At 39.0% G+C, this 12185-nt stretch overlaps 1 protein-coding gene across 1 annotated transcript in view; it reads right to left on the minus strand.

Annotated features, from left to right (window-relative positions):
- Positions 1-12185, minus strand: part of CAPRIN2 (caprin family member 2) — a 33196-nt gene that overhangs the window by 8509 nt on the left and 12502 nt on the right. Inside the window, exons 9-15 of the mRNA XM_071769029.1 lie at positions 9878-10726; positions 4761-4892; positions 4500-4587; positions 3734-3789; positions 3200-3310; positions 1312-1422; positions 532-684 (exon numbers count right to left, since the gene is read on the minus strand). Of these exons, the coding sequence (XP_071625130.1) occupies positions 532-684; positions 1312-1422; positions 3200-3310; positions 3734-3789; positions 4500-4587; positions 4761-4892; positions 9878-10726 (1500 nt within the window). The remainder of the gene's footprint in view (positions 1-531; positions 685-1311; positions 1423-3199; positions 3311-3733; positions 3790-4499; positions 4588-4760; positions 4893-9877; positions 10727-12185) is intronic.

The following is a 12185-nucleotide window of genomic DNA, read 5'->3' on the forward strand; positions in this document are numbered from 1 at the left end:
GTTAACAAGATAAAGACTCCTATTCAAGGACATATTTTCCATTATTCCAGGGGACCAAGTTTTACTTCACTAAAGGAAAGAGTTTAAAAAGCAGCAAGACATTTTCAGGCTTCAGCAAGCTTTTAGTTCTAACAGCTATACACTGGAGTATTGCCTTTCCTCTGCGGTCTTTATTATTTGAAATCTACACATAAGAACAGTTCAAGGAGAATCCACTTTACTTTGGGGCACAGCTATAAATCTGTTGATTTCAGGTCTGACTTCTTAGTTCCTTTAGGCTCAGATATCCCCATATTAGATTTCGGGACTATGTATACAGAACAAAAACAGGATCTCTGTTCTTAGAAGATGTGCCTTAAGTTCTGAAAGCACTGGAGAAGCAGAATACTAATCTAGGTTTGCAACATTAAAACATCAAAATTATCTACTAAGTTCTCTACTCTATCAAGGGGCACCAGTTCCCCAGTATTAGGGCTAAGTTATTAGCATTAATATCAATTATCTGCCTGTGGCCCCAAGCTGCATACTTACAGTCTGCATAGCCTGAAAGGGAGCTGCTGTTATTGTAACAGAGCTGCTACTTGCTGGAGGAGACTGAAAGCTTTGCGCTGGTGGTACTGGTGACATGGAAGTGCTTGAAGTAGGCAATGGTGACTGTGGCTCACTTGGGAGGGGAATAGTAGCCTGAGGGATGAACAAATGTCATGAAAGGTCACTTGATAGTTATCAGACAGTAACAGAAGCAGTTAATTTGTTCTAAAGCCTAGACTGACAGAAGTCAGCGGTTTCTACACGATGACATGTGGACATAGTAGAGCCACAAAATAGCTTTTGCTTACAATTTCAAATCTTGCTGTGCATTCTCAGCAAACAGTACTTCTATTGCACTCTCTGCTGATTAAGTGAAATGGTGCCTCAGCTACTATACATACTACTCATTGTAATACTTTCACAATAAAGAGACATTAGGTATTTTCCCCACCACCAAGGAAACAAAATTACTTCTACTCTGTTTATTGGAAGGTGATTCTCTGCCTGATATTTAAAAAGTCACTTTGCTTTTCTAAAGGAACTCAGGAGGTTGCCTCTTTTTTCCTCCCAACTTAATCGATTATGTTTCAGATTAGAAACAATGCTGAGTTGCCCAGACAAGTATTAACCAGCATTAAGTCTCATCTTTGCAGATGGCAAAATGAAGTGTTGACTTATAATACCAATACTTATAGGAATCAGAAGTCAAAAGGAATTTAAGACTCTAAACACATTCCAACAACCAAGGTATCTCACTTACCTGCATTTGTAATAGCTCACCTGAGCAATTTCAATCTTCTTGGGTATCAGTGGCTCAGAAATACATGAACTGGTCTGATATAGTGACTGGGAAGTGTATTTTTCAGTCTCTTGAGAAAGTGATGATGATGCCTAAAAAGCCATACATGTACCTGCTGTTACAAGCAGTATTGCAGAAAGGACAAAATTCTGGTAGAGCTGACACACCAGTGCATATGTTGAAACTAGGGGATTTTGAAAGACTGACAAACAAAGTCCAAAGTAAATGTAATAAATAAATAGTCATCCCAGCCAAAAGCTTCAAGTAATTAGCTGTAGAGAGTCAGACTTAGATTATCCTTCCTACACAACAGGCTGTACAACTAGCCCTGCAAAATCAGATGATTTTAAGAACTGTAGATTGCCTCAAGCATTTATTTGCAGTGAAGTCTGTGACACACACCCATCTCATTGAACTATATGGAAAGACATGCCTGATGTTAAACTTCTGGTAAGCTCTGTTAAACAAGCCTTCAGAGCCAAACTCTGATTTGCCTTTTCAGAACCTGTGCACTCTACAGTTAGCTTACATTTTAAATACTAAGCTTAAGAGTTGATGACACTTAGCTACACAGCCCAGGGCTAAAGACTCTGTACCATTCTCACTATGTGCAGACAGAACTGCACTTGCATACCAGAAGAGTGCACTGTCACCATGGAGTGTGTTCCCTGGTTGTGCTGGGACCAAACAAAGCTGATGTACTGCTTTCCATGGGAAGCAAAACTGGAAAAGATTACCATCACAATTTCAGTACAATTTCATGGGCACAAGTAACCCTGATTCCAAAGAGTAAATTTACCAAAAAAACTCAGACCATTTTATTAAATGTTCGATGTATCATGTTTCACATGATAGCACAGCACAAGTCTTCTGGATACATAATAAACAGTAAAATTATTTAATCCTTGTCAGCACAAGGTCTTATGACACTGTACGAGTAAGAGAAGGTAACAAGAACCAGGTAAAAAATGCCAGTTCAGGAGGCAGCAAGACTATAATACCCTTGTCAAGGCTGTTACATTCAAGTATTCAGTATACTAAGGAATAGTAAATATTACATGCACAATATACTAACAGCACATACATCAACAAAAACTATTTTAAAAGGATGAAAACTTCCCCATTACAATGTACATACACTGTATTAGAATCCAACATGTCAGACCCAGCTCTGAACACAGCAACACTTAGCAAGAGATACTTAAGACCACAATCTGCATAAATTGAAATATTTAAGCTGTAAACAATATCAGAACACTGAGACTAACTGCACATTAATACAGTTAAGAAAGCAAAGACCAAGGTTCTGGCTGAACATCAGGATACAAGATTCCCAGTGCTTCTTCAGTTAGTGCTTGAGAAAAATCTCAGTCTTCAGCTTACACTGAACTCTGCTATTTCATGAGAATATCCATCCTGATTTATGACCCCTGTGCTGTCATTTAGGGGGAGTATTCTACAACCAAATCAAATAATTATGCTGCCGCAAGAATATGCACCACACATTCTAGTCTGACTTTTTCACTCCACATCCTTCCCATTTCAAGAGTCAGATAGTTTGCTTTGCACTCATACAATATTAGAAAGACTTTTCCCAGTCAATACAATGTATTGGGTTGTAGGTGATCACTAAAAATGATCCAGTTTCAACCCCTCTGCATGGGCAGGGACACCGACCACTAGATCAGGTTGCTCAAAGTTCCATCCAACCTGGCCTTGATCTCTACATAATCCAGATCTGCTATTTGCTGTTACTTGCATTCTGTCCCTGAATGCTGTTAAGTTATTCAGGAAAGAGCCCTCCACAGTTTTGTTAGGACAGGCTAACACACAGGTTTTTGAATGCCAATGAACCCCAGGGTATATTACCTGTGGTGCCTGAGGTGTCACCAAATCTTCAGTTTCAGAGCCAGAAAGAGCTGGATCAGCAGATGCTAGGGAAGTATTTGAACCACGCAGTGTCATGGATGAAGCAGCAGCCTTGCAGGTAGAGAAAACTGAGATAAGGATTTGAAATATCTTAGATATTCAGTTTCACTGAAACTCACTTTGGGCATTTCCAAAAAACCTCAGAATGAGGCAGGAGATGAAGCAGCAGCATGTTCTCCTGCACACACCTATGAACTATGACTGGAACCTATGGGCTAAACATTCAAACTATTTCAAGATGTCTTCAGCCTACTGTTTTGCTTTCAGAAATTTCTAACACTTGCTGCTACATTTCAAGCCAAAGGGCAGACAGCTTCATCAGCATTTGAGTGATCAGAGTAGTTTGCTAATCTAAGATACATGGAATTTCTTACAGAACTACTGACAACAGGAAAAAAATTAACACTAAGCTGATTCTAGTGAATAATGTTTATTATTCCTTGGCTAAAGCTCTGTTCTTTAACTCCTACTTACTTGAAGGGGCTGTTGAAGAAAATCACTCTGGCTTGGAAGTTTCTGTTCTTTTGAAGCTGTAAAAAAAGAATGCATTAATCAACATTTATTTTTCCATTTAAACACTAAATGCAATTTCAGTGCACAGTTCTACTTTTTGAAAGCATTTAGTGTATAAATGTTCATGCTACTTTAAGTGTATGCACTTCAAATATTTAGACTTGCATCAGTAAACTATACCCCATTGAAAACTTGAGGGTTTTTTTGTAAAAGAATAGGTATTCTATACCACAAGTGTTCTTACCAGAGATACCCACTTCCCAGATTTAAAAAATTACCACTAAACTGGGTAAATGTGTTTTACAGCCAAAGACTCACCAAAAGAGTATAACATGGCCCATTGTAGAAAATTCCATTTTTCTAAGTGTAGCTAGAAAATTGCTCTTCATCCTGAGCTCACTCACAGCTTATGTCTATATACATCATATCTAGACAAGGTTATTACACAGATACAGCATGCCAAATTTATAGCTGGGTACATATCTGCATGCCAGTCAGCAATTATATAAGCATCCTATTTCCAGGCACATACACGAATTTAAGCCACCTCCAGCAACAAATAAGCAGGTAAGCTGTTCAAGCTGCCTGGTTTTCAGTCAGACATTGATATTTTGATTGGTAATTATAATTAGACAAGCCGTCTTCACCACACCTACTATCTACAGCCCAAACAAAACCTGTTAATGTTTGCAAAATGTTACATACAATTTAAACTTACATTACCTACCTACAGGGCTACTTGCTGGAGTAACTGAAGGTGGTTGGGATGAACCAATGGCACTTGGTGAAGCTTTATCAAAATCCAGAATGGACTCCTTTTGTAAAAAAGATCATCAGTTGGGAAAAAAAATTAAGTACAAATGAAACTCATTTAACAACTTTGTTAGCTAATTAGAGCTAGATCCATTCACTGGAAACACACAGTCAGCACTCTCTTCCCTAACTTAGTAAGAATTGAAGCTTTGTGCTACAACAGAGAAAAACATACTTGCATGAAGTTGTAAGTCCCTTGTATTTGAGTCATCAAATCCTGAAGTTTTTCCCTTCTCAATACTGGATCTTTTGGAAGAGTAGAAGTAGAGCAAAATTCTGCAGCTGGCTGATGTACAGGTTTAGGCACCTAATAATAAGAAAAATATTAAATCTAATACTGGAAAGCAAGACAAGCTGCCTTATCCAATATACTTCTAGAGTAACCTACAGGTATCAGACACTGTCAGCCAGGGAATTCTGTGCTATTACTGGTATTTCCTGAAATATTTTGTTAAAAATCAGCTTACTGTTGCCACAACTTTTTCCGCCACAGAATTCAGTTCACTCGATTTCTTGGTCAAATATGCAAAAGACAGTAAAAGTTGCCTGCATTTAGTACAAAAACAGGCATCTCCACCTAAGTAAACCCATATATTTAAGGTGAATGCCAGAACAAACTTAAAAATCAAAGGTGTCTCATTCAATGTTTTAAATATGTTTCCTCCCAGTAGAACCCATGTCACTAAGTACAGGTCTTTTATTAGGATGTCATTTCCAGAAATTCTGAAAAAACTGCACCCAAGATATATATTGCAAGCAGGTTAATCAGGATTAAACCCAAATGCATCCACTAACAAGCCAGACACTCTTAAAGCACCAGCTCCTGCATAAAGTATTAAACTTTTCCAAGCTTGGCATGAAAAGTATCCTTGTAACTAAAGGACTTCTGTGAGGTCTTATTCCTTGATTGTTGCAGATTGTCCCTTAACAGTTCATTGCAACTGATTCTCACTTCACCTTCAGAGGTGGGAATGTTTTATCAGACAACAGGCAAATCTAAGGTATCAGAAAAATCACAATAGTAAACTCCTTAAATAGCAGAGGCCCTGTTATTTACAGAGTGACAATAATATTAGCATGTCTAGATAGTTTAACATCTTTTGCAAGCAGCTTAAGGAAGAGGTAGGCTTGTTGTAGATATTTTTAAAACAAATTTTGGTGAATCTCTGAAGCTTTGCTGTTTTTATGCTTAACAATGCATTCAGAGGGGGACAAATCATAAGTCATTAAGTGGTTGTATTATTTCAACTGTCCTGAATATTGAGACACAAAGGAACATGTTAAAGCCTTTACTTTCCTACAATACTAACATTTGTCTAAAAGAAGGGTTATTACTTCAAATACACTGTGAAGTTGAGTATTTGTATGAAGTCATTAGATTATATGGCAGAAGGGGTTGTGTCATGACACTCATCACACTAACTTCAAAACGAATATATGAAATGCTCTTTGTCTAGTTTTAGGACAACAAGCCCAAATACTTCAACTAATTACTAACATTTACAGAAATTTCAATAGCATGCACAAGGAAGAAGCTTTCAGGGTTTAGTGAGCTTCACAAGGCATAATCCATGCATATGCAGGACACCATTAACTCTGAAGGACTCACTTTCTAAAAATCTGTGGCCTATGACAGCTACTTTTTGAGCTCTAAGTTTTATTTTATAATTAAGACAGAGTAGGGCAAAGGTACACTCTTCTAGCTCTAAAATAAAGTCTGATGCACAAGCACTACAGTTAAGTATGGACTATCCAAATTTATATTTTTGTATAGATACCAGTACTGAGAAGTAACTAAAGCTATCAAGGATCTAAGTGCAGGACAAAAGATACAGTCGAGTAAAGTTAAACCTCAGCAAATTTTAGATTAAAGTGCTAGGAATCTGAATCTTAGTCCATCACTTTATTAGACCTCACTTAAAAGCAGACTTACACCTTAAAAAACACCTACTGTCATAGTAAATTGATTATAGGTCAAACTGATTAATGCTTCTATTACTCTTCCTCCTCAATACAGTTTACCAAGACACAATTACACTACCAAATGAGTTCTAATGTTTGACAAATGGGTTGCAGAACCTTGACACTTTGTCATCTAACCAGGTCATCTGGCAACACATGAAGCTATTAAGATTGTCCTCTAGCTACATAAGTTCGACCTGCAAGTGCAAACAAGTAAATAGACTCAAAAGCATGGAAGCAGAAGAGACTGCAGTGTTTCACTTGTGGTTGCAAAGATGATACAAATTTTCCATATGATTTCACAACCTGTTAGTCTGCATTTCCTCCCCCAGCTCATACTCTGTGCATTATGCTGGTAGCATTCTTTACTTCAACTAGAAGAGCAAGCATACAGAGTTACACGCATGGTATTAGGCCTTTAAGTTAGGATTGAAAGACTCTCCACTGCATAGAAGTTATTTTCTAGTTCCTGCAGATATATACTAACGCTAGCCAGAAATCACTATAGTGATGTTCTCATATTGGTTTGCTGGTAGTTAGGTGTTCAAAATTAAAATATTTAAGTGCAACTAAAATAACATTAAAAATAATCATAAATTTAAAATGCTTCAGGTTTTGTGCCTTTATAAAGGTGATGCTTTGAAAAAGAGCAAGTACATGACATCCTTATGATGGTTTTAAACCAGCTTTTCTTTCTAGCCTACAGTTAAATGCTGTTTCTAGAAGTCATTACAAGCTTGTGGCAGATTCCAAGTTTGGCTAGCTTACATCAGACTTTGACATGCTGAGATTTCTTAACACTAGTGGTTCAAGCAACGTGAGTCTAAGTTTGGCACATCACTGTCTGTACATTCAGCAAGAAGTATTTCAACATGTATCAAGAGAACTGGGCAAAAGTAGTGGGTTTAGGACCTGTTAAACCATTGCAAATAAACCTACATAAAGGCACACTGCCAACTTTGGAATTTTGTTAGTCAAAGTGCTATTAATATACTAGGCACTCCTGTTAAAGCTTCATTTTTATTTTAAGACTGAAGGAGTACTTATACATAACACTAACATACATTTCAACCACCTCATATACTAGTAAAATTCTATTCTATGATACAGAACCTCAATTCCTCTTTAGGTTTGCCATCTCTGGAGTATTCAGTGAGCTGGAAGGGTGATACCTACACTGTAACCACAGCAGTGAGCACCAGTTGTACCATGTAAATATACATCTGCTTTTTTCTCAGGGCAGCATTCCCAGTGGGAATTAAATGGCACTGCATAACAGCAAAAGCCAAACTGTTCTTCACAGCACAAACTGAGCTCCAGCCAAGTTTGCTGGTCCATAAGTTGTTAAACTGGAATAACAGTTTAACAGGTTTTAACTGTTTATTCAGCTCACTCTGCTGTCTTAGCCATTGCAATTTATAGCACATTATGTTGAATCATCAGATTAAGATCACAAAACTGAACAGCTTATTAAAAAGATGTCTCGGAGCTCTAAATTATTTCAGGGAGTAGAGGTTGATTTCAGTCTCAGAAGCCTACCATGGCTAGATACCTGTACAAGGTCATTTTTATGTTCTCCCTAAAAGCAAAATAAAGTCCACTTAGCTCTGCATTGCCTCCTTTCTTCATGTTAACAAAGACAAGTTTCATTATCTTAAGTAGTTTAAAATATGACTCCTTGCTCTTTATATTCACTTCACAAGTTAAATTAAGACTTTAAAAAGTGGTAATTGGAACCAGCTAGGTTGACACTATACTTGTACTCAAAATTCATTCAATGTATGTTTGGCATTAGGATCTGTCAGGAGCTACTAAGCAAAAATACAGGGAGCTGGTGTTTCATTATGGTCTACTACAAAAATCAAACTTTGAATACTTAAAAAAAAAATACACTCTTTTTGCTTAAATGCATAATCTATCTCAAGCAACCTTACATTCCAACATTCAGTTTAGTTTAATTTGGCTGACCCACACACGTACACATTACTATGAAGATTCCTGGACAGTTTACAGATCTGCAAGTGATTGGAGACTCTCCTTTTCCCTTACTGTATCAAAGTAAGAGAATCCACCTTTCCATCCTATACAAAAATAAAAGCCCCATCTCATTTGGAAGCATCTTGCTTTTAAGCTTTAAGTTAATCTGACACCAGAAATTCCAAGGCATATTAAAATGCTTGAAAATGACCCAATATAATCTTATAGTTTCAGTTACAGGAATATTACACATAATGGGTGCACAACACCTACCTGTGCTCAGAGCTACTTATCGTGAGGCTACCAGGTTTTGCACCTGTACCACCACCACTAGACACAAGTTTGTACTCAGCTTCAGTGTAAAGAGGAATCAAGTTGAAACACCTTAACCATTTTGCTTCCCAGTGCTGAATGTTACCTACTCTTTTAATTTCATGCTCAATCTTCTGCTTGCGCTCCCGCTTCTAGGCACACAAAAATGTTTTGGTTATGTCAAGTTTACTGACAAGACTTTAGCTTAACCATTTGCTATGAATAGTAAGGAACTAATAGATTTCTACTTTCTTGCAGGAACAAGGTAGTACTGCTGACAACACTGTAGAGAAAAACTGCTCAGTTCCCCATATTCTTTCTGAAATCTAACTCTAAATCAAGCACTGCTCTTAATGGCATAACTGATCTGCTTTGCATACCATCTTACTGATTTTCCCAGTAAGAGAACTGTTACTACCCAACTACAGGTGAGAAAGAAGGTAATGTAACCAGAGGCTAGCAGCCTGCTCAGCTGTAAGCCCTGCAATAACTTTCATTTTACATTTCTAAAAGTAAGCATGCTATTGTTACTCTCCAGGATAGCAGTATAGCTTATGCATTCATCTGGAAAAACATATTTAAGCCCCTGTACAGTTGGTATTGCTTCATCTAGATGTTAGATCTCTCTTGAATCAGCAGCTATTTTAATCAAAAGCCTAAAAAATTACTGAAATGCTATTTGCATGCAGCCACCGACAAAGTATTTGATCCCTGGATGAGTCATACCTGCTTTGTACTGATAAGAGCAGACAGCCAATAGCTGGGGATGAACTAAGCTAATTCTTCTGTCTTATGCATACAGCAGTTATTCAAGGCTCAAACACAGCAATACTGTGTTGATGTAAAAAGCAAAGCAGACCATCTTGCTACTCAAAAATAAAGTTTAACTGCCAGAATTATTTGCCCCAAGAAAGAGTGAAAAAGGATGCTAAGTACAGGCCTATAAAATGCATCTAATAAAGCTTCTGCTAATAAGTAGCTTTAGTCCAATACACTAGCAAGAAAAGCTTATGACAGGTAACACTACATATGCCAACTCACTTCTTTGGGTTCCATATCAAACTTCTTTGGCCCCATCTGCTCCTTTGGCCCAACACTTGCAGCTCCCCAGGACTTCGGAGGGTTCTGTAGCTGCTGTGATGACACTTGCTGCTGCCTGTCAGCTTTTTCCCAAGCCTCTCGAGCCTCCTGCTTCTTTTGTTCTGGCTCCTCCCTAACATGCACAGCAGCCCAAGCCTTCACAGGCTCCTGCTTCTTTTGCTCTGGCTCTTCCCTAACAGGGATTTCCCAGGATTTCACAGGCTCTGGCTTCTTCTGTCCTGGTTGCTCCCTAGTTTGAGTTACCCAAGGTTTTGGAGATTCTTGCTTTTGTTCTGGTTCTTCCTTAACTTTGGTTACCCAAGGTTTCAGGGACTCCTGCTTTTTCTGTTCCTGCTCTTCCCTAACTTTTGATACCCATGGCTTAGGCAATTCTTGTTTCTTCTGGTCCTGCTCTTCCCTAACCTTTGCTACCCAAGGTTTGGGGGACTCCTGCTCTTCTCGGACACGTGCTACCCAGGCCTTTGGCATTTCTTGCTTCTTCTGTTCTTCCTCCTCAACATGGGTCTCCCAAGGCTTTGTAGACTCACACTTCTGTTCCTCCTCTTTAACATGAGCTTCCCAAGACTTCGGAGACTCCGCTCTTTTTTCTTCTTGCTGCCTAACACGAGTTTCCCAAGGTTTTAAGGTCTCTTGTTTCTGCTTCTGTTCCTGGTCTTGAAGATCAGCAAGCATTTCCCAGGACTTTGGAGGATCTTGCTTTCTAGCACATTCAGCTTCCCAAGGTTTGGGCTCTTCTGGCTTCTTCTTGACAGAGTATTCTGCTTCAGGCAAATAACGCCTGTTGAGAAACTATATAGACCAAAGAAACTTAATGGCTCCCAAGAAAACATTTTGCTACTACAGTTCAGGTCATTTAGGTCACAGAAAAATTGACTAAAATCATAACCCAGATAGTCTAAGCACTGGCCATTGAAACTATGGGGACAGCCATGGCTTTCTCCTACAACACTTTGCTAATTTTAATCTTAACATGAAACAGTCCTGAACAGCACAAGTGAAATATACTTGATGTGAGTTAACCTGTTACTCTTATCCTCCATGCTAAGTGGTGTTCCTAAGCAGTAACAGTATCAAGTTCAATTGTGATTTTCATAGAGGCAGTTCTCCTAGTCATCTAAAACACTGTGGGATTGTATTAGTAGACACTCTGCTAACTGCTGCAGCACCACCTTACACCAATATCTTTGGTTATTGGAGTTCCCAGGGGCCAAATATAACCATTAGTCTTAACAGAGTTTAAATACTAAAAAGTCACCAGTTTCTAAGATAATAGTATCACTGGACTTCAACTCCAGGCTGAGTTTACTGCCCTCGAGTACTGTGTCCAGTTCTGGGCCCCTCAGTTTAGGAAGGAGATTGAGGTCCTGGAGCAGGTCCAAAGGAGGGCAACCAGGCTGGTGAAGGGACTCGAGCACAGATCCTATGAGGAGAGGCTGAGGGAGCTGGGGCTGTTCAGCCTGGAGAAGAGGAGGCTCAGGGGAGACCTCATCACTCTCTACAACTCCCTGAAAGGAGGGGGTAGCCAGGTGGGGGTTGGTCTCTTTTCCCAGGCAACTCTCAGCAAAACAAGAGGGCACGGTCTCAAGTTGTGCCAGGGGAGGTTTAGGTTGGACATTAGAAAGAATTTCTTTACAGAGAGGGTGATCAGGCATTGGAATGGGCTGCCCAGGGAAGTGGTGGATTCTCCATCCCTGGAGATATTTAAAAAGAGACTGGATGTGGCACTCAGTGCCATGGTCTGGTAACTGCAGCAGTAGTGGATCAAGGGTTGGACTTGATGATCTGAGGTCCCTTCCAACCCAGCCAATTCTATGATTCTATGATAAAGTTTTCCTCGGTTACTACTTTGTCATAAACTGGAAGCAAATGTGAAGCAAAGAATGTGCAAGGCTCCCTGTCTGAGGTTTTTCCTAACAAGTCACCAGAAAAGCTTTAGAGTCAGGTAACAGCACAACCAGCAGGTTATAAAAACTTGTTCTGGAGTAGACCCTCTAGTGGGATACCTGGGCAATAGGGATTCAGCATATTAAGAACAAGTATATCCACTTAATGAACTTGCCCTTCCACCTTTCAAAACAAGTCTAAAAGTTTTTATGCTATCAAAGGTTGAAGCTTGAGTACTCAGCAGTCCCAAAGGCTATTGAAACAGATCTACACACCCCTATGAAGATGAGTTTGTCTTGGGATACCTACTTTTCTGACAAACCAGAGCAAGACCTACATCAGTCTCAAGCCCACCAATATCAAG

The sequence above is a fragment of the Heliangelus exortis genome, chromosome 1 (assembly GCF_036169615.1).
Source record: "Heliangelus exortis chromosome 1, bHelExo1.hap1, whole genome shotgun sequence".
Lineage (NCBI taxonomy): Eukaryota > Metazoa > Chordata > Aves > Apodiformes > Trochilidae > Heliangelus > Heliangelus exortis.